This window comes from Palaemon carinicauda, chromosome 1, assembly GCF_036898095.1.
Source record: "Palaemon carinicauda isolate YSFRI2023 chromosome 1, ASM3689809v2, whole genome shotgun sequence".
Lineage (NCBI taxonomy): Eukaryota > Metazoa > Arthropoda > Malacostraca > Decapoda > Palaemonidae > Palaemon > Palaemon carinicauda.
In genome coordinates this window covers 294,962,439-294,986,044 of record NC_090725.1, presented here as the reverse complement: position 1 = coordinate 294,986,044, position 23,606 = coordinate 294,962,439, and the positions used below count along the sequence as shown (strand labels likewise).

Sequence of the window (23,606 nt, the reverse complement as noted above, 5' to 3'; positions counted from 1 at the left end):
GTTATGGTTTAAAGGTCGTTCATGAATGGCAGAGGCAAGGGACAGTGACATAGCCCTATCAAGCAAAACAATGACCTAGAGACTGACCATATTACATATGATCAGAGCCCAAACCCCCTCTCTATCCAAGCTTTGACCAAGTAAGGCCGGGTAATGGCTGCTGATGACTCAGCAGATAGACCTATACCCTTCTCCACCCAAGCTTTGACCAAGTAAGGACAGGTAATGGCTGCTGATGACTCAGCAGATAGACCTATACCCTTCTCCATCCAAGCTAGGATCAAGGAGGGCCAGCCAATGGCTGCTGATGACTCAGCAGATAGACCTATACCCTTCTCCATCCAAGCTAGGATCAAGGAGGGCCAGCCAATGGCTGCTGATGACTCAGCAGATAGACCTATACCCTTCTCCATCCAAGCTAGGATCAAGGAGGGCCAGCCAATGGCTGCTGATGACTCAGCAGATAGACCTATACCCTTCTCCATCCAAGCTAGGATCAAGGAGGGCCAGCCAATGGCTGCTGATGACTCAGCAAATAGATCTATAGGCTCCCCCAAACTTCTCTTCCTTAGCTCACAACGATGGTGAGGTTGCAGCGACCAAAGGAACTATCAAGTTTGAGCGAGACTCGAACCTTAGTCTGGCGTTCACCAGTCAGGGACGTTACCACATCGGCCACCACAGCCTGTAAATGCCACATTTCTCTTAACCTCTCTTGGCCGAATTGCTCAGTGGTTGGTCTCCACTTATTATTATTATTATTATAATTATTGCCTGCTAAGCTTCAACCCTACTTGGAAAAGCAGAATGCTATAAGCCCGAGGGCTCCAACAGGGTAAATAGCCCAGTTAGGAAAAGAAATAAGGAAACTGCAAGAAAAGTAATTAGCAATAAATATAAAATATTTTAAGAACAGTAACAACATTAAATTAAATATTTCATATATAAACCATAAAAACTTTTAAAAAATCAAGAGGAAGAGAAATAAGATAGAATAGTGTGCCCGAGTGTGCACTCAACCAAGAGAACTCTACCCCAAGACAGTGGAAGACCATGGTACAGAGGCTATGGCATTATCCAAGACCAAAGAACAATGGCTTGAATTTGGAGTGTTCTTCTCCTAAAAGAGACTCTTTAGCTGTGGTAAGCATCTCCTCTAGAAGAAAGACACTCCAAAATCAAAGCATTGTTCTTTAGCCTTCAGTAGTGCCATAGCCTCTGTACCATGGTCTTTCGATGTCTTGGGTTAGAGTTATCTTTCTTGAGAGTACACTCAGACACACTATTTTATCAGTCTCTTTACTTCCTTTCCTCCCTGTTGGAGCCTTTTGGCTTATAGCATCCTGCTTTTCCAAATAGGTCTGTAGCTTAGCTAGTAATAATAATAATAACAATAATAATAATAATGATAATAATAATAATGTTAAAGCCACTGTACTCTTGGGTTAGAGTTCTCTTGCTTGAGGGTACACTCAGGCACAATATTCTATCTGTTTCTTTATTTCGTTTTTTCACTGAGCTATTTTCCCTGTTTGAGCCCTTCGGCCTATAGCATCCAGATTTCCCAACTGGTGTTATAGCTAAGCCAATAATAATAATAATAATAATAATAATAATAATAATAATAATAAAAGCCACTGTACTCTTGGGTTAGAGTTCTCTTGCTTGAGGGTTCACTCAGGCACAATATTCTATCTGTTTCTTTATTTCGTTTCTTCACTGAGCTATTTTCCCTGTTTGAGCCCTTCGGCCTTTAGTATCCAGCTTTTCCAGCTAGGGTTACAGCTTAGCTAATAATAATAATAATAATAATAATAATAATAATAATAATAATAATAATAATAATAATAATAATATATTCTATACTGTCTTAACAATTAAACCACTGATTAGAAATGCTTTGAGTACTGTGGGTGAAATCAAATATTCTTTGGCCCTTCCCCTGATAAAAATTATGTCATTTTGATCACAGAACAGATACTTTCAGGTTTCCAGTCTCAGTCTGGTTTTTATCTTGATGTGGTTTAGTGTGCTTGTGGTTTTATTTTTATTACTCCCGTATTCTTTTTCCATTTTTAGTGTTTTACTATAATCTTTACTCCATAATTAATTTTATTATGTTTCGGAAATTCATATTTATCAACTATTCTTGAATCAAATAATTTCACAAAATTTCTTAAAGCCACTATGCAAATAGGCATATATATATATATATATATATATATATATATATATATATATATATATATATATATATATATATATATATATGTGTGTGTGTGTGTGTGTGTGTGTGTTTATATGTACTGTATATATACATATACATTTTTTTTGCATGAAGTATGATTTCTTGTAGAGAATCAATATTTCTAGTAAAAACTATCTTTTATGATTCACAGCCGTAACGGAAAACACATTATATATTAAGTGGCATGACAAATTACGAGTCATAGATACTGTAATGACTTTCCTGATTCAATACTGGCCATTAGAATGCCGTGCATATAAAGTGCCTTTCCACTTGTTTTTTTTTTTTTTTCTTTTTTTGCATGAAGTAGGATGTCTTGTAAAGAGTCAATATTTCGAGTAAAAACTTTATCTTTTAGGATTCACAGCAGTAACGAAAAACATATATTAAGTGGCATAACAAATTACATGAGTCATAGATAATGACTTTCCTGATTCAATGCTGTCCATTAAAATTACTTTCTTCTTTTTATATTTAGATAGAGGTAAAATATATCTTCTTTCCCAATTTAGATTGTTGGTAATACTACCACCCAGAATGGAAGAAGTAAGGACCCTTCTAACGTCAGCTGCATCTGAAAGTTGCGCTCTTGCCTACGACAGATGCCCGATTTCCCTGGATCCGGCCATCATTACAGCCATGGAATGGCTTAGCTAGCCCTTTCCATGACGTTTTCTTGATCCTGGGAACTCGCAAAATAGATCATCGGCTCTGGAGGACTCCCTTCGTTTCGAAACAAATCTATTTGCTTACAAATAACTGACAAGAGAGGTACGGCAAACCCTCTACTGTGCAGCAGTACGGTGTGCCTCCTGTATACATTGCAGGTCTTACCTTTAATAAAAATGATAGATAAATCATAAATGACAAGAGACAATTATTGTTATGGGGGCAATTTGAAGGCGACGGCTATGTTTAAAACAAATATTTTTATAAGATTTATAAGAAGGCTATTTATCTAATGAATAAAAGTTTAAGACTTTAATTTGTTTTTCCTAATCCTAGAATTCTTCTTGTTGATTTGAAGATGTTCTTAGGGAGGGTGACGTGAAATGGCAGATTCAAAGGTTTTAAAGGCCGCTCATGAATGACAGAGACAAAGGACAGTGACACTGCCCTATCAAGCAGGACAAAGCTCTAAAGACTGGCCATATATCATATGCTCAGCACCCAACCCACTCTCCACCGAAGCTAGGACCAGGGAGGGTCAGGCAATGGCTGCTGATGACTCGGCAGATAGATCTATAGGCTCCCCAAACCCCCCCCCCCCAACCTTAGCTCACAAGGATGGTAAGGTTGCAGACACTAATAGCACTAACGAGACTGAGCGGGACTCGAACATCCGTTTAGCAAACACCAGGCAGAGACGTTACCAATCAGGCCACTACAGCCAAGGATTTAAACCAGCTGGCGTCGCACGATTAAAGGTCATTCTCCAGCTTATAACTTGCAAATTACCCTTGCAAAAAAAAAAAAAAAATCAGTGCTAACAATAAGTTTTTTTTAAATAAATCAAATTTCTCTCCTTACGTATTTACTGATGAAATTAACAAAATAAATGTTATCTTTATTCCCTGTGGTCATGGCAACCCACTATTAATAGGCTCTGTATGTGTTGAATGTCTGATAATTATTTACAACGGTTGAATAAAATGAATATGATACCATGTAGGCTACCCATTGATAGAAAAGACTATAACTGTTAAGGACAGATCTCCTTCGTTCAATGGGCAGGCTTTCGAGAAAGAAAAACGCAAAGATGGAAAGTGGAGTCGGTTAGAAACAAGAAGTGCATGGATGGAATACAAAAATGCAGTGCCAATATAATCACCCATTAAGTAGGGAGAAAGTTTGATACTATAAACAAAAATCCGGGGAGAGAACTACAGATATAAGTTATAGTATCTTCCAAATAGCCATAAAAGAAAAGAAAAAAAATGGCTACCGTATGGGTACGCAGCCAAGAACTAGCTGATACTCTTCTAGGATTCTTTAAAAAATAAGTAGAAAATATAATTGGATCATTTACAAATAATCCGTATCAGATTAGTGCTCTACAAGACATACACATAAGAAAACCACGATGCCAGAAACCCCCAAACCAAACAATGACACAAATAAGATTGTAGAGATTTAATAATATATCAAATGATGAAGTCATCAGAATTATCAAGGTAGAGAAGAAAACAAATGGTGTGATTGATCCGATGCCATCAGATGTAATTAGAGTAGGAAAGTTTTCTAGTATTGCAGACATAATTTCAAGAATAATAAATACTAAATTTAGCATATAAAGATGAGTGTAAGCATCCTACATCTGTGAAAAAGGCTATAGTTACACCAGCTCTGAAAGCTGCTCTCGACTATGTGGACTTGAATTCATATAGACCGATTTGGAATCTATCCTTTATGTAAAAAAATGCCAGAATATATAATTCTTGAACAACTCGTTAGTAATTTAGAAAGAATCGAAGCATAGCCTGATAACCAGTCAGTAAACACGTAATTACATTCTACAGAGAGAGAGAGAGAGAGAGAGAGAGAGAGAGAGAGAGAGAGGAGAGAGAGAGAGAGAGAGAGAGAGAGAGCTCTGCCCTGTTGTAAATTATCTTCTGGATGCGATGGATTAGGACAAATATGGCATTGGTAGCCAGTAGGTTGGCCAGTGCACCGGCCACCCGTTGAGATACTACCGCTAGAGAGATATTGGGTCCTTTGAGTGGCCAGGCAGCACTACATTGGATCATTCTCTCTGGTTAGGGTTCATTTTCCCTTTGCCTACACATATACCGAATGATCTGACCTATTCTTTACATATTCTCCCTCTGTCCTCATACAACTGACTTTATCTTTTGTTATATTCATCATCATCATCTCTTCTTATGCCTATTGACGCAAAGGCCCTCGGTTAGATTTCGACAGTCGTCTCTATCTTGAGCTTTTAAATCAATAATCCTCTATTCATCATCTCCTACTGCCCGTTTCATAGTCGTCAGTCATGTAGGCCTAGGTCTTCCAACTCTTCTAGAGCCTTATGGAGCCAGTTGAAAGTTTGCTATTAAATCAAGTTAATCTTATCTGTAAATGATCTAATTATTTTACTAAAGAATTCTATATATTTATTAGACAGTTCATTGTCCTTATACCCATCTGTTAGACTTTTTTTATTTACATTTCCAATGACACCATTTAGGAGACGATATAACTTATTTCCTCCGCTAAGGAGGTTATGCCACCGAGTCGGCAAGGACCTTGGGTTCATTTATTTGTCTGTGTGTCTGTGGACAGGATTACGTCAAAACTACTTGACGGATTTTGTCGAAAGTTTTTACCGAAGATAGACCTTAGGTCGTTGACGACACTATTCTATCTTATTTCTCTTCCTCATGTTTTGTTAAGGTTTTTATAGTTTATATAGGAGATGTTTATTTTAGTGTTGTTATTTTTCTTAGAATACTTTATTTTCCTTGTTTCCTTTCCTCACTGAGCTATTATCCCTGTTGGAGCCCCTGGGCTTATAGCATCCTGCTTTTCCAACCAGGGTTGTGGCTTTGCAAGTAATAATAATAATAATAATAATAATAATAATAATAATAATAATAATAATAATAATAATAATTATAAGAACAACTATCTATTCTAGAGCACAGCGCTTTGCACCTACTACGCTTCTAGTAGTGTGCCCACAATCAGTGTTGTCGAGAGAGCAACGAGGAACCTAAAGCGGCATATTGGCCCGCTTGTCGCAAATGAATATTTTGCTCCATTATATCAAACAATATTTTGTGAAGAATTGGACGTGCCACTGAATCTTTACGTAAGTGATATAAGAAGCATACGACCCTAGTCTATGTATAATTTACATAGACTTAACCCACTTCTATAGGTGTTGTTTGTCCTAAGGGATAACCTTAGGCTAGGATAGAGAAGATACTCTCTTATTGCTATATTTCCAAATAGCATTGCATGTTGGTATATGTTACATTTAATGGTTAAGTGGAAACTAATATGTGAGAGGGTTGGGGTTGGTATTGCGGGTTCGGGGAAAAGCCGTGTATGTTCTTGAGGAGTTCGATACTTAGTGAATATTTCGTTTTGCATCGTCATTAACAAACAGAAACCTGATGTTCCCTTCCCTAATTGAACCCCAGATTCAGTGTGTTGTATGTATGATAGCGGCCACCTGTATTATTGAGTATGACTAACTTAGAATATGGCAGTGTAAGGGGGGATGGTCGCAAGAGGCCGGTAACCCCCCCCCCCCCCCCCGGTAGGTGAGTATCTAAGGACACGCCTTTTAGGTTAGGGGGAAAATTTAGGTTAATTGATGGCAATTTTTAATCCAAATGGGAGGAACCGGCCGAATATTTTGTTTTGCACTGTCATTAATGAACAGACACCTAATATTTCCTTCCTTAACCTAACCTTGGATGCAGTTTCCTTACGTGCCCCTTACTTGAAGTGGCAGGAATGTATGTTTGATAGCGGCGACCTGTATGTATGATAATGGCTGGCTAAGAATACAGAAGTGTAAACAGGGGTTATGCTTGCTGGAGGAACTGGCCGCTGATATTTAAAGGCTGCAAGTGACATACTGTTGGAAACTCTGGGGTGTATGTATGATAGCGGCCACCTGTATGAATTATTATGGCTAACTTTGAATACGACAGTGTAAGGGGGGTCGCAGGGGGCCATTATCCCCCGTGATAGGTAAGTAGGTAAGGAAATGGCTTGTAGGTTAGGTTAGGGGGAAAAGTATAAGTTAGTTGATGTCCATTTTTAATCAATGCGTGAGGAACTGGCCGCTGATTTACAAAGGCTCCAAAACTGTTCTTACTCGTTGAAGAACATAATTTTGAACAGTCCACTGGTAAATACATGTATTATTTTGGATAGGTTATGAAATAGGTGATATTCTTGATTTAAAGAGGCTCAACATTTTTTGTTTCATTAAAAGGGTTTAGAAATTTAATGATTTGGAGCCTTTGTATAACGACTGACAGGAGCATGTGCATAGAACACTATCTAACTTCCCCATATAACCTAACCTAACCTATAGGTGTATGTATGATAGTGGCATCTGTATGTATGTATTAAGGACATGGCTTGTAGGCTAGGTTAGGAGGGGAAAGTTTAGGTTAGCTGATGTTCATTTTTAATCGACGCGGGAGGAACTGCCCGCTGATATACAAAGGCTCTGTAACCTATAAGACATTTCCTTACCTACTTACATAACGGGTGAATAACACCATCCCTGCGACCCCTTCTTAGACTGCCATATTCTTAGTGATAGGGTTGAAATACGGGATTATGGGGGCATGGCCGTCATCATACAAGCAAATTATTTGAATTGTTAATAGGTATTTTATAGGTAAACTGGCTTGTCTTTACCTGTGATCCTTTACTCCTAGATATTGAAACCTAACCTAGGACACCGTATCCTTACTTATCATGGAGGACCCTCTTAGTTATTCCAGGACACTGTTCTTCCAAATTGAACAATGCAGCATCTCAATGTCACTGTAAAATTTATTTGTTCCGACATAGATACAAACCTTCGCTATTTATAGGGTATTACTTTCGGCAACGCTGAAAACCAGCCAAGATAATTTTAGTGAGGGATAATTACCCCATCTGCTAGTTAGCGGGAGGGGGTTGGGGTAGACTAGCTACCCCGCTCACTCACACCTGTCGGTTGAGTAACCACTTTTGCTTATGGCTCGGTAAACAAATTGCCTTGACTTTATTACTTTTCCTTTTTCTTTTGTGTGTATCGGTGTGTGTTTGGTTATTGTCCCGCTATGCGGACATGTCTAGGAATTGAAGGCCGCGGCTGCGGCACCTTCATGTCGTCCGTGGAGACGGACCCACACCTTTTATGCCCGGCTTGCCGGGGAACTCAGTGTTCGCGGGACAACACCTGTTCTGAGTGTAGGGAGTGGCCTGCCTCCCAGTGGGAGAGGTTTGCGCGCAAGAAGAAAAAGAAGTCTAAACGCGAATCTTCGCATTCGGGGTCTTCCTCGAAATCAAAGGAATTGCGGGCTTCTGCTTTCTCTACGCCCAAATCTCTGCCCGAAGCTAATCCTCGACCAGGCCCTTCCGGGGGCACGGTTGAGCAGTAGCGAATGGCTTGTGACTCCAGGTCAACCCTGTGGGATAGACGAAGGTGGCGGCTCCTCTAGCGAGTCGGCTCCTTCTCTTCCCCCCGGGAGCGCCTGTTCTTTTCCAGACCTTGTGTCTTTGTGGCCATCGCTGGGTGTCGATGGTCCCCCTACGAAGGAAGTTCTCCTCAAACTACTCTAAAGGGGAGCAGAGAGAAGGCGGTCATCTCCTTCCTCTGCGGAGGTCGATCCTTCTCTTCTGGGCGCAGGTGCTGCTGCCCGTCGGTCAGGCCGAGAGTCTGGTTCCAATGCCGAGGAGTTAGCTAACCCACCAGGGGCGCTGGCAGGGCTCTCTCCAAAGCAAGCTTCCCCTTCGGGGGAACATATCTCTCGTTCGCGAGAGAAGATTGCCTCTGTGCATCGGCAATCTCCTTACGCTTTAGGTTCTCCTCCAGGGGCGGAAAGAGAACCTTGTTATAAGCGTAGTTCTCCTTCGGGTGAACTCTCCTCCCCTGCGGAGGAATTATCTGTAGACCGTAATCAGTCTCCCCCTCGAGCGGAGTCTGTTGAACGTTCCTCTCCGGAGGTTCGTAGAGTGGAGGGGTGGGTAACCCCTCTCCACCCCGGACATTCTCCTTCTCGGGCTGTGAGGAGATGTCTTTTTGAACCTGCTGGTTCTCCTCACATTGACCCTTCGGGGTCTCGTGACGATCACCCTTTGGGCTGGTGTGATCGTGAGCCTACGGGCTCTCGTCATGTTGATCCTGCTGGTTCTCATGACAGCAGGAGTCCTTTGGGTCTCCGTCGGGCTGAACCTTGGGGCTCTCGCGACTTGAAACCATTGGGTTCTCGTAACGACGGTAACGTTGAACCTCCGGATTCTCGTACCATCAGTCACGTTGATCCTTCAGGATCTCGGGACAGAGGAATCTCGGTTCCTCGTTACGTTGACCCTTCGGGGTCTCGTAACCTGAGTTACGCTGAACCCTTGGGCTTTCGTAACTTTAGTCGCGCTAACAGTTCGGTGTATCGTGACAGAGAAACTTCGGTTTCTCGTTTTGTTGATCCTTTGGGTTCGCGCAACACAGTTCATGCTGAACTTTTTGGGTTCTCGTGACCATAGTCATTCTTTTTATGACAGAGTTTTCAAACTCTCGTTGTGTTGATCGTTTGCGCTCACACAACACAAACTATCCTGAACCTTCGGGTGAGCGTGGCAGTGAGTTCTCTCACCAACCTGAGAGCTCTCGCACGCATAACCAAGTTGGCGCGCACGGTTAAATTGCCGCCCACGACCGGGTTAGAGCGCACGACCGACTTGGCGTGAACGACCGTCTTCTCGCGCGCAAACAAAATGGCGAACATGGCGCGTGGGTTCATCCTAGGCGCGCCATATGTGTGAACATCCTGATGCTTGCCATGCACTCGTACAACCTACTGCGCGCGAACAACATATTGCGCGCTATGCGCGCGAGTAACGTAGTGCGCGGCAGGTGCGCGAACAACCTCATGCGCACCACGAGCGCGAAAAAGGTGCGCGCAATTGGGAAGGGGGTGTGCACGAGCTCCCATCCGCCTACCAACAGTTTGGAGCAAGAGAGCACGACCATATTGGCGCACACGATCGGATAGGAGCACACGACCATATTGGCATGCGCAGACGATCGGATTGGAGCGCACGACTGTATTGGCGCGCGCGCGCGAACAACGAGGTGCACGCAATCGGTTGAAGTGCGCGAACAACTCTTATGACCCTTCAGGATCTCACAACGCAGTTCACGCTGAACCTTTGGGTTCTCATGATCATAGCCTTACTTATATGACAGTGTGTTCACGAGTGCACAAGAGGTTTACTCTCATGACAGAGTTTTCGAACTCTCGTCCCGTGAATTGTTCGCGCGCGCCCATCGTCATCCAGAGTTTTACTCTGATGACAGAGGGATGCCTGCTGCCTAAGTGTTTACGAATCTCTACAGGTAACTATGACACAGTTTCTTTGGGTCCTGGTCTCATAACACGATTCCTGGAAATTTCATCAGGAATCAGCGACAGAGTTCCTGCGGGTTCTCGGCACAACATCCCTTAAGGTCGTGAGAAAGGAATTCACAAATAGATTCTGAACCCCTAGGTTCTCATCCGAATCTCTCTTGTTTCCGCGATCCAAAGTTTTCTGAAAACTCTATGGTCGACGCCCCCCCCCTCTACGGGATGGGTCTTCCAAAGGTGTGACTTGATACGTCACTCTACACTCCCAGCTGATTACCATATCAGCTGGTCTGGTTTCGCCAGCACCGATTCTTTCTTTTTCGAACGAACCACCGTCATCTTTCCTCCACCTTCCCACTTCGAGTGGTTTGGCTAGCAGATGGAAATGAGCGAGGAATGAAAAATTTCTTTACATTGCAGTTCATTTCCCCTGGCAGGCCTTGCCTGATTTAGACAGCAGTTTTCTCACTATCGAGAAAGCGTTCGATGGCAACCCCTTTAGGTAAGCGGTCGATGGAAATTATGTCTGGCCTTCTTGAAGCAAACCCCCACATACGAGACTTCACCCTTTTTCGGGAGTTTTGTGCCTGAGAAGTTTTTACAAAACTTCAATGGGTGTTGAAACTTCATGAAGGTCGTAAGCCTTCCCGGAGCATACACTCTTGCCAAGACAAAACCGCGAGGTTATGGTCTTAAACTCGGTTTTACCGTTTGATGGAGGCAGCCTCCCCCGTCATTGTACCCTGGTTATAACGACTTGCCTTTTTACACGATAGTCTTCCGAGACTTTTATTCTATCCTTACAGGGTTATTGTTTCGAACAATTAGTCCCGAAGGAACATTGTTAGCTGACGTTAAAAGAACGATAGCAACAGCGTGGGCATCTTTTCATTACGTTACAAACGTTTCAAACCCCGCCCACAGTTAAACAGACATCCGTTTTTGTGTAATGAACACTGGCTAGCCCCTCATATAAAGAGGAGGGGTAAACCAAAGGGGAAATGATCGCCTCTATAACTGTATATTTTGTTTGAGAACATGTTCGCTCTCATTCAAGAAAATATTAGTTAGTCAACGATCAAAATTCTTTTGGCAATAATATTGCGATTCGTTGCAAACGTTTCCTGGAGGCAGAGAATACACATGCGCTAGCGCAAATGGACAAGTACATATATGCGTGCAAGCGATCTTTCTGCCAATAAGGGCTATATACATCTTCCAATTAGAACTCCGTTTTATTAAGTTGTATATTTATATCCCTTACTGAAACCAGGTTATTCATTACATTACTTGGCTACTTTCCTGTAACCAGACATACGGCATTTACGTTCTGCCTCCTTATAGGCATATTTTCCTTTCCCCCGATCGGAAGTCTTAGTCTCCTACAAAGGCTTTGGCTGGAAACTTCTCATAATCATATCTGTTCCCTAGTAGGGAACATTTAATATAAATGCTAGTTTACCAATCGGAGACGGAGAAGTACAAACGTTTTTTGTCCTAAGAAGGAGATACCTCCGTTACGAACGTTTCCAACGTTCTCCAATAGTTCCGGATACGACTTTTAAGTCGAACTGCGCATGTATGCTTGTCATGCGCACAGTTCGGTGTTACTACTCTGTAGTAGACTTATGCTCTTTACCCACCCAACAATAGATTGAAGATACGTCTCAATCCCCTCTTGGGTTTGGTTGGAGGCGTTCGGTGATTACTGTACAATCTCTTGTCCGGAAAGCGATCTCTATGGAGATTCGCTATTATAACATAAGCTGTACTGATTAACTGGTTTACTGTTTTGTATCAGTCTTATTCGGCCAACCACACTAGATTAGTGGCAGTTGGAGGGAGAACAGGCTGTTCCCCTTCGTTGCAAGAACGTGCAATTGGTTACATGTCTCGACATCATCTCGAGGTGTGTTTATTGCTATGCACTCCCCCCCTCATCGCTGGACAATCCGCAGATGATGGGTGGCAAACGAGAGCTTCTGCAATGAGGCCTGTCTTCTCGTCTTCCCTCTGGACCTGATGCTCTTTATAATGCATCAAAAGAGAGAGGGGGGCATATGCCATACCATTCCATCCTCGTCTGTTGGCCCGATTCAGAAAGGTACCAGCATTCACCTCTCTTAGAGAACCATCTAGCAGTACGAAGCCTTAGATGGACAGAGGACAACTAGTTGCCCCCATCTGCTCGCATCATTCCTGGTATAGGAATGTGCTTGCAAAACCACCCAGATAGTGGGCTCCTAGTGTCTTGGAATCATCTTGTATCCAACAAAGTCTTAACTTTGTGGGGTCCCCGACTGTGGTTATGCTCGCAGCGGCCCTGATCTTCAGGCTCCCACTCGACCGTTCCCCAGGCCCTCAAGCAAGATGTATTCCAAGATCGGTGGAGCGGCCTAGAGGTGTGCCTTATTTTTTCCTCCCATTCGGTCTGGTGAAAAAGTCCTCAGCCAAGTCAGGATAAGCAGGATCTCATCAATGACTCCAATAGCTTTGCTATGGCAACCCGTAGAATGGTTCCCGGACCTTCTACAGCTCCTGAGCTCCTGACTGAGTTCCGAGGGATCTTCCTCCACGGCACGATCTTCCAAGCAGCCACATGCTAACACTTTTCTTTGCTTCAACTTCTCGCCTGGGACGATCCTACACCACCCCTCTCAGAGAGGCCTTTCGCATCAGGTTACGGAAAAGATGTCTAGGCACCTCAGACACTTTTCAGCGTTGGTCTTCCAGGCGAAGTGTTCGGTCCTTTGTGACTGATGTTGTGGAAGGGGATTCTCTCCCATCGATGCCTTTACTTATGCAAGTGTGAGATAACTTGTCCCCCGTTGGATCTCAACCTCCTCATGGGAACGCGGTTCGGGTCCTTCAGTCTCTGAAGGCCCCTCTCTACGAACCGTGGGCCCAGCAGCAGATCGCTTCCTTACACGGAAGACGCCCTTTCTACTCACTTGGGCTTTTGACCAAGAGAGTTAGTGTGTTGTATGATCCAACCTCTGATGTCTCCTACCTTAGGAGACGGGGAGAAGTAATCCTCAGTGGCGTCCCTGAGTGGATTGCCAAGACTCAAATCCGAGTGTGCTGTACCCTAGGTGCAGCCCATTTTGAATAGAGTCTTCGTTCGGTAAGCGGAAACCCATCAACTGGGGTTTTACCCAGTGAGGAGTCTGTAGGGTTACTTTAAAAGAACGATACCAGCTCGCCCCCGTGTGTCGGCACTGTTGACCAGCACGGGAAATTCAAGAGGAGGACCTCAAGGATTTCCTTCCCCTCTGGGATCGGAAGGCAATTGAGGTTACTCTTAATCTAGACTCTCCTCCATCGTAAGACCCAGATCTCGTAACGTCACTGGCGTTGCTACGTCCCTGGCGTTCAAGAAACTACTCTGTGGTGCAGATACTTTAAGTGGGCATGTGGAAGCGTCAATCGACCTTCACGGCCCACTACCTGCAAAGACGTAACCCACAAGAACATGGAGACCTTTTCCATTGGTCCTGTGGTGGTCGCACAACAAATGGTCTAAACACCTCAGGCTCCTTGATGGACAAGTAGCAGAGTGTTGAGGGCTGAGGCTACCCGGATTAGTCTGGGGTGAATGAGTAAGAATGTCTGGCTCCTTTCTTCCTTTCACCTTCTCTCCTCTGGGGAAAACAGCTCCGCAAGCCTCAGCATAGCTGACCTCACCTCGCTGCAGGTAAGACCCATTTCCCTTGTGCCTCCTAAGTATAGAAGAATACTTTGTTATGTCCCCAATACCTTTTAGAGGGAGGGCATCGGGTAAGTCTTTAAGAACAATAGGTTCTCTACTCGAGTTCCTATGTTAAAGACAAGCCACACTGTTAGTTCCACTCACACACAAGCTTCTGCAGGCCGCTATCAATGCATTACCTCATATCGGCACTTGATTTTAACGAGGGTAGGGTCCCTTCTGCTATCGATCACAGATCGAAAGAGAGGACCCCGAGTCATGACCAAGGCCAGTTGGTGAGGACTTCCTCCCTCCTAAGAGTAAGTCACCCTAATAAATAGTGAAGGTTTGTATCTGTGGCTGAACAAATAACAAATTTGGAAATAATTTGTATTTTTCTCAACATACAAACCTGGAGCTACTTATACAAATTGGCCCGCCATCCTGTCCCCCGAGAAGTCCTGCCATAAAGCAAATTGGTTACTCAGCCGAGAGGTGTGAGTGAGCGGGGTAGCCAGTCTACCCCACCCCCGACCCGCTAACTAGCGGATGGGGTAGTTATCCCTCACTAAAATTATCATGGCTCGTCTTTCAGCTGCGCCGAAAGTAATACCCTAATGAATAGCTCCAGGTTTGTATGTTAGGAAAAATACAAATTATTTCCAAATTTGTTATTTTTCTGCCGTATTTTCCAGCTCACGCTAGAATATCTCCTATAGTAAAGAATGAGCGTTTGTATGTTAGGAAAAATACAAACTCTGTTATAAGTTTGTCATTTTGCTTAGCTGTACAAACCTGTCCTTTAAGCTTAACCTCCCCTTCTCAATCACCCCTTGTAAAAAAATTAGTATCCAACAGACTGACATGTGGACAGGGCTTCCCCTCCACCTCCTGATATCTAGTCATAGCTACCTTGTTAAATTTTTAACAGCTATTTCAGATTCACCGAAGTCATACTCCTACTTAAAGACTCAGAGTTGTATAGTTAGAAAAGATACAATTGAGTTTAAAAATTCGTGATACTGGATCAGTTAGCTTGCCCCAGAACTGTGTTGATTCTTACATCCACTTATTTTCAATATTAAACTTACCCGATGATCATATAGCTGTCAGCTCTGCTGCCCGACAGAAAAACCTACGGGCGGAATACGCCAGCGATCGCTATACAGGTGGGGGTGTACATCAACAGCGCCATCTGTCAAGTAGGTACTCAAGTACTCGATGTCAACACAGAACCAATTTTCTCTCTGTCGTGCCACTGGCAAGACCTACTAAATACGCTGTTACTAACTGGATTTGTTTTCACAACTATTTGGTGAAGTACACTATTCCAGTTTTGAGCTTTCGCTATGCAGGGGTTTTATCTTCATTTCAAAACTTGAACTCGTTTTGGATAGATTTAATTATGGTGACAAAGAGAGTATGGACTCTCTTTCACTTTTAAATGGCCGACCCTTCCCTTAGACGGAAGTGTGTTTAGGTTTTTAGTAATTTTGCTTAACACGTTATAGATCTATATATTTTATATCTCTCCGCCTTTATTAGGCCTCTTCGTTTAACTTTCCTTTTATTATAAACATATAAAAATAAATTTTTGTGTTTTGTTTATATGCGACCTTTTCTGATAGTAGGCGGTCCTAACTTGGAACCGAAGTTAATCAACGTTGAGCCCGTTATATCGTATTTAACCTTTAAAGAATTTAAAACTTTTTAAATTTAATGTTTTATGAAAGAATTTCTTTGATAGTCTCGTACTGTTTTCAAAGATGAACTAACGTTTAGTTTTTTAGTCTACGCAGTTGTTGACGTTCAGGACGTTCAACATGCGCTCTATCGTTACGATAGAGAGAGAGTGTATCACGGTTTCACTTTGCAGTAAGAGTAAACCGATTCTGGCGTTTCGTTCATTCTTTCTTAGCTTAAATGGTTTAAATTCTAAATTAAAGGAACTTTTTATTTGGAAAACCTTTCAGTTTTTTTCCCTTAGCAAATAACATGTTTTGACGATATATAATTGGGCTCTTCTCTCAGGTGCGAAATCTAGAGAGAAAGAGAGAGATAGAGACGGAGGGAGAGAGAGGAGAAAAAACGTTTCGTTCAAGCGGGTAACGTTGTTCTCGTTTTACTCTCCTCCCTAGTCGCTGTAGGGGAAGAAGGTAAAACGTTTCTAGGGTTTTATTCTTGTTCCCAGGCTATGTGCAGTGAGATATTGTAAACGTAGTTTATTTGAACTAGTGTTTAGTCTCTTTCCCAGCCACTGAATTCTTTATCTTTATATATATGTTTTCTGTTGCATTATACGACTGTTTTCGCAATTACTACCTTTTAATGAAGGGTAGGATTGCGTGTTTCAGGTAGAAATCAGTAAAAGTTTCGATTTCAGTGAAATAAGTGCAAAACAGAAAATCAAAGTGATAAAGTGATATGCGCAAAGTGTTACAGTGTTGCGTCCGAGGGTTCGTCTGTTCGTGCCTGTCGTTCACCTAGTCCGGGACCTCTTGCAAGCTCCCAAGCCCAGGGGAGAAGTAATGTCGAACGACTTATGGGTTCGTCAGGCCTTGATCAACGAACAGACGTTTTTCCCTCCGTGGTTTCGGGCGTATCTACCCAAGATCGCCCCACCCACACAAAGACGAGAGAGCCCATTTACTTCTCGTCTGCGGAAGAGGTTTCTCGTAAGAAACCTTGGACCAAGGTCTCGCAGCTTATTAAGTGCAAGTCAGTCCCTTCCGCGCAAGTCCAACGGCCCAGGTGTAGCCACTGGGTCAGTTCGGACTCGCTGCAGTCTTCCGATGACTGCACACCTCCTAAGAGAGGTAAAGCGGTACCGCAACAGGCAGTAACACCGTCTGTTGCCGCACCTGCTGCTGTAGACCCTAAGTGGTCTTTGCTACAGTCTATGCAGACACAGTTAGCATCTTTTTTGCAGGAGTATCGTGCGGAGAAGGTTGACGCTGCACCTGTTAGCCTACAACCTACCACGGTTGTGCGCCCAGCAGACGCTGTGGCTGCCTGCTCCCACACTCCAGCTGTGAGAGCTCCTCCACCCATGCGCAGTCGACCCTGCCAGACGCATGCTGACGTTCACAGACGCACGGAACCCTCCGTTGACGTGCGTGTGCTACCACAACAACAGGAGGGTGGAGTTAAGCTGCCGTGTTTTGACACGGTGCGTCAGCCTCCGCAACCCACTGTGGTTACCGCCACTCGCCCGCAGCAGACTAGTCAGTCAGGAGTTGAGGCTTCCCCACACAGCTTTGGTTGTTGCCAGCTCACAGACTGTCAAGCAGTTACATAACGTTGCCTTCTGGTCTGCTACTTATGCACCAGTGCTGTATGTCCTCACGCACCTGTTGTGGTTGACAGTTCAGTTTTTTGACAGTTCACAGACTGTCAAGCAGTTACATAACGTTGCCTTCTGGTCTGCTGCTATGCACCAGTGCTGTATGTCCTCACGCACCTGTTGTGGTTGACAGTTCAGTTTTTGACAGTTCACAGACTGTCAAGCAGTTACATAACGTTGCCTTCTGGTCTGCTGCTAATGCACCAGTGAGACCCTCACTGAGATAACCTAGCTTTTCTCGGACTAGGTTCCTGTAGATGAGAAAGTGCTGTTCTCCCTCCTGATATTCCTTTGAGGACTCTGTCATTTGGAGAGGAGCCTTAAGCTGCTTAGCCTCCTATGGACTTTAATTAAATCATGATGATTTTTTAAGGATCTTCGTCCGGATCTTGTAACTGCTGCTCCTCGTTCGCCTCACGTCAGAACTTACACTAGGCCTAGCTACTTCGAAGCCGTTGTTGTTAAGCTAGTGCTCTCTCGCTCTCCTAGAGAGCGTTACGTTGGCTAGGCGACTGGTTTTTGCACCAGGAGGAGTTTTAGGGATTCAGCCTTTGATTTCCCTTCTTTTAAACTGGCTTATAGAGCGAGAGTCTGATAGGACACGAGAGAAGTTCTCGGCTTGGGAGTTCCTGCCTCTGCCCAGATAGACTTCTCAATTCTGGTAGACTCGCCCTGGCGCCTAGCCAGGAGACGCTCCAAGTTGTTTACAGGTCAACTTCTCAACTTTTGTGAGCCTTTGAAGTTTTGCTGTACTATTATGTCACACATAACAAGGCTTTCAGGGATGGTAAATGGTTCCGCCTCAGTCGCTAACCCCGTCTGTTGCCACACCTGCTCCCGTAGACCCTAAAGGGCTTTGCTGCAAGACATGCAGTCCAAGCTTGCGTCCTTGATAGAGGACTTAAATGCGGAGAAGAACCTTCTGGCCAACAACCTTCCAACCGGTTGGTTGTGCGCCCTGTTGACGCTGAGGTAACCTACTCGCGTCTGCCAGTTGAGGTGGTTCCTCCTTCTGGCCAACAACCTTCCAACCGGTCGGTTGTGAGCCCTGTTGACGCTGAGGTAACCTACTCGCGTCTGCCAGTTAAGGTGGTTCCTCCACCGATGCGACCCAGTGTGGGTTGCCAGTCGCACGTTGACGTTAAGCTGGGACGCTCGGAGGTGGTTGTTGACATTCAGGACGTTCAACAACCAGCAGAGGTGACTTGTTGTGACGCAGTGCGTCAACCTCAGCAACCCGGTAGGGTGTTGACTGCACAACCCAGACAGTCTAGACAGTTTCGGGTTGACGCTGTACTTCCTCGCGCACCCATGGTTGTTGACAGTTCACAGACTGTGCAGCAGTTCCATGATTTTGCGTCCGGCTCCGTCACGCATCCACCAGTGCGACCGGATTCAGCGAGTCAGACGTTGCCCACTCCGTTGCCGTTTCCTCATCAGTTTCGGATGAGGAACCCTCTGATGAGGACGTTGCTGAACAAGACGATCAGCCCCCAGCCCTGCTATCCATCCAGAAGATGCTGAAGAAGGAACGCTGCCCAGTCAGGCTGTGGATGAGTCTGGTAGGGACACTGTCATCCGTGGATCAATTTGTGTCACTAGGAAGACTACACCTCCGTCCTCTTCTATACCATCTAGCTTTTCACTGGAAAAAGGACAAGGCGCTAGAAGCGGTCTCGATCCCGGTTTCCGGAAAGATAAAGTCTTGTCTGACTTGGTGAAAGGACTATATCAACCTTAGAGAGGGTCTTCCCCTGACTGTTCAGACTCCCAACCACGTTCTCTTCTCGGACGCATCGGACGTAGGCTAGGGTGCGACATTAGACGGTCGGGAATGCTCGGGATTATGGAACTCGAGTCAAAGGACAATGCATTTCAACTGCAAGGAGCTACTGGCAGTAAGTCTGACCTGGAAAAGCTTCAGGTCTCTCCTTCAAGGCAAGTGGTGGCGGTGAACTCGGACAACACCACGGCTTTGGAGTACATCTCCAAGCAAGGAGGGATCTACTCTCTGACCTTGTACGAGATTGCAAGGGTCCTCCTCACCTGGTCAAAAGGTCTAGACATATCACTAGTAACGAGGTTCTTCCAAGGCAACTTGAATGTCAGGGCAGATTGTCTCAGTCGGAAGGGGCAAATAATTCCAACAGAATGGACCCTCCACAAGGATGTAGGCTAGAGACTTTGGGCCACCTGGGGCCAGCCAACCATAGATCTCTTCGCAACCTCGATGACCAAGAGGCTCCCAATATTTTGCTCACCAATCCCGGACCCAGCAGCAGTTCATATAGATGCCTTTCTACTAGATTGGTCACATCTAGATCTATATGCATTCCCTCCGTTCAAGATTGTCAACAAGGTACTGCAGAAGTTCGCCTCTCTCGAAGGGACAAGGTTGACGCTAGTTGCTTCCCTCTGGCCCGCGAGAGAATGACTCACCGAGGTACTTCGATGGCTAGTAGACGTTCCCAGAACACTTCCCCTAAGGGTGGACCTTCTACGTCAGCCACGCGTAAAGAAGGTACACCAAAGCCTCCACGCTCTTCGTCTGACTGCCTTCAGACTATCGAAAGACTCTCGAGAGCTAGAGGCTTTTCGAAGGAGGCAACCAGAGCGTTTGCTAGAGCAAGGAGAATATCCACCCTTAGAATCTACCTATCGAAGTGGGAAATCTTCCGAAACTGGTGCAAGTCAGTATCCGTATCCTCGACCAGTACCTCTGTAACTCAAATAGCTGACTTTCTCTTATATCTGAGGAAAGAACGATCTCTTTCAGCTCCCACTATCAAGGGTTACAGAAGCATGTTGGCATCAGTCTTCCGTCACAGAGGCTTAGATCTTTCCAACAATAAAGATCTACAGGACCTCCTTAAGTCTTTTGAGACCACGAAGGAGCGTCGTTTGGTTACACCTGGTTGGAATTTAGACGTGGTACTAAGATTCCTTATGTCAGACAGGTTCGAACCGCTTCAATCAGCCTCCCTGAAAGATCTCACCTTTAAGACTCTTTTCCTGATATGCTTAACCACAGCTAAAAGAGTCAGTGAGATTCATGCCTTCAGCAAGAACATCGGATTCTCATCCGAAACGGCTACATGTTCTACAACTTGGTTTTCTAGCCAAACACGAGCTGCCTTCTCGGCCTTGACCAATATCGTTCGATATTCCAAACTTATCGTATGGTTGGAAATGAACTAGAAAGAGTATTATGTCCTGTAAGAGCTCTTAAGTTCTATTTAAAAACCTTTACGAGGCCCGTCTGAAGCTTTATGGTGTTCAGTTAAGAATCCATCTTTGCCTATGTCAGAGAATGCTTTATCCTATTTTATCAGACTGTTAATACGAGAAGCTCATTCCCATCTGAATGAGGAAGACCAAGCTTGGCTGAAGGTAAGGACACACGAAGTTAGAGCTGTCGCAACTTCCGTGGCCTTTAAACAAAATAGATCTCTGCAAGTATATTCGACGCAACCTATTGGAAAAGCAAATCAGTGTTCGCGTCTTTTATCTTAAGAATGTCCAGTCTCTTTACGAGAACTGCTACACTCTGGGACCATTCGTAGCAACGAGTGCAGTAGTGGTGAGGGCTCGACCACTACAATTCCCTAATTCCATAACCTTTTTTAATCTTTCTCTTGAAATGTTTTATTATTGTTTTTGGGTTGTCCGGAAGGCTAAGAAGCCTTTCGCATCCTACTTGATTTGGCGGGTGGTCAAAGTCATTTCTTGAGAAGCGCCTAGATTAGAGGTTTTGATGAGGACCTTTAGTATGGGTTGCAACCCTTCATACTTCAGCTCCTAGGAGTCGCTCAGCATCCTATGAGGATCGCGAGGCTCAGTAAGGAAGACGTACTTAAAAAGGCAGAGTAATTGTTCAAGTCGACTTCCTTACCAGGTACTTATTTATTTTATGTTTGTTATTTTGAATAACTGCTAAAATGAAATACGGAATACTTAGCTCATAATAATGTCAACATGTAATGCTGGTCTCTACCCACCCCCCTGGGTGTGAATCAGCTATATGATCATCGGGTAAGTTTAATATTGAAAAATGTTATTTTCATTAGTAAAATAAATTTTTGAATATACTTACCCGATGATCATAAATTAAAGGACCCACCCGTCCTCCCCAATAGAGACCCAGTGGACCGAGGAGAAAATTGGTTCTGTGTTGACATCGAGTACTTGAGTACCTACTTGACAGATGGCGCTGTTGATGTACACCCCCACCTGTATAGCGATCGCTGGCGTATTCCGCCCGTAGGTTTTTCTGTCGGGCAGCAGAGCTGACAGCTATATGATCATCGGGTAAGTATATTCAAAAATTTATTTTACTAATGAAAATAACATTTTTCCATGGAGGTAGACAATACGTATAAATGTGTTGTGTAATTAATAGTCACACTGTATTCTACTATTGTGTTTTTAGCCCCCATAGGTTAGTTAAAACATATCCAAATGGAGCAGCTGACACGATTTGTCTATGCTAGCTAAATCATTACCAACAAAACAGTGTATGAATACTAAATCATCAAACTTCTCTTTTATCTGGACATAATCCATGCTTTCATTTGTAATACAGTATTGCTCATAATATTGAACAGTCAATACCTATCACTTAGACCTGAACTGATTATCGTATATGTTTTTATGATTGAAATTTTGCTTTTACATTTCTCATGGTTTTATAATTTTCAGGTTGACTTGATATGCTGCTGATATTGAAGCAGTAAAGGATTTTTTGAACATTTGGTATAATTTTCTACAGATACAAATATGGCTAATGTGTTTATTCTTGATAATGGAGCTTACACAGTCAAAGGTGGATTTTCAAATCAAAATGAGCCCAGGTATGTTGCTTTACTAGTTCAGGTTTATTTACAATTATAGGATACAAGTTCAGGTTAATATGGTACTAGTAGATGTGTGATATGCTTAGTGTCATAGATGGATTGATTGCAAGATATCTGGCATCATAACCACCAGGGTCCTAGATGTATGGTACTTTACTCTATTTATAAGCATGCATGAGATATTAAATACACTAGTATAGATTTCAAGTTGGGTTCAAAATTAGCAAAAAGTAAGTATAAAATGTCAAAAGTCAGAAATGGAAGGATGTACCCATGTCTAAATGGTTATGCTATTTTCATTGACCTCTACATACAGCACATTTTATTTGTTTGTATGCATATGTAAACCCTTTGCCTTTAAGATGAGTTAATTTTTCAGCGTAGCGGGGATAGCCGTTAAATTCGTTATCGCTGTAGTTAATGACAGGTGGTTACCACTGGCTAGTAGCCCCTTCCCCATACTTTCCTGTCAGACACTTCACTTTTGTTTTTGGCCACAATAATGTAGTGGTTAGTAGACTGCCGATGGGTGTACCACACAGACTTGTTGTTCAGTATGATGAACCCACTCCAGCCGCACTACATTTCACAAGTTATTTTCTGTAAAAATACTACTGTATTGCTAGAATCCTGGGTAAGATTTCATTCAGGTATGATTTTCTACTAGGTTATATTTTTCTATTAAACAGATGAAGAATTACTTGACTATTAAGGTAAAGGCGTGAAATGGGTTAAGGTTATGTATAGGAAAGAAAAAACTTGAAATTAAAAAAAAATGTATTGATTTGGTGAATAAAAGAATAAGGAAAAATAACTTCATGTCCTATACATGATTTAAAAAAAAAAAAAAAATAATATACCCTGATAGAAAATTCACACCTATATTAAGGTACAGTATAGACCGACCAGCTGTTTGAAAAAATCTGACTGATTTTTACAAAAAATATTACAGAGTCAAGTATCACTCTTCTAAATTGTATGGCCCTGCTAAGGTTCGGCAAAGCCATTCCCAACAGCCACTTGCAAAACACTCCCTTTTTTTTTTGGAATAATCTTCAAGTAATATTTTCTGGTGGTTCAGCATCATTTATTATGATTATTATTATTATTGTTATTATTATTATTATTATTATTATTGTTGTTATTATTATTATTATTACTAGCCAAGCTACAACGCTAGTAGGAAAAGCAAGATTCTGTATGCCCAAGGGCTCCAACAGTGAAAAATAACCCAGTGACTAAAGGAAATACAGCAAGTAAATAAATGAACGATATAAGAAGTAATGAGCAATTAAGACAATATTTTAAAAACATTAAAACAGATACTTCATATATAAATTATTAAAAGACATGTCAGCCTGTTCAACAAAAACATTTGCTGCAAGTT

General features: G+C 43.2%; 1 protein-coding gene across 2 annotated transcripts in view; it reads left to right on the top strand.

The window, feature by feature from the left end:
- The first annotated feature begins 5,932 nt into the window (after nucleotides 1-5,932).
- Nucleotides 5,933-23,606, top strand: part of LOC137657873 (actin-related protein 6-like) — a 103,409-nt gene continuing 85,735 nt past the window's right edge. For both annotated transcript variants that reach the window (XM_068392479.1, XM_068392487.1), the window contains exons 1-2: nucleotides 5,933-6,065; nucleotides 22,065-22,216. In XM_068392479.1, coding sequence (XP_068248580.1) covers nucleotides 22,143-22,216 — 74 coding nt within the window. In that variant the 5' untranslated portion in view covers nucleotides 5,933-6,065; nucleotides 22,065-22,142. The remainder of the gene's footprint in view (nucleotides 6,066-22,064; nucleotides 22,217-23,606) is intronic.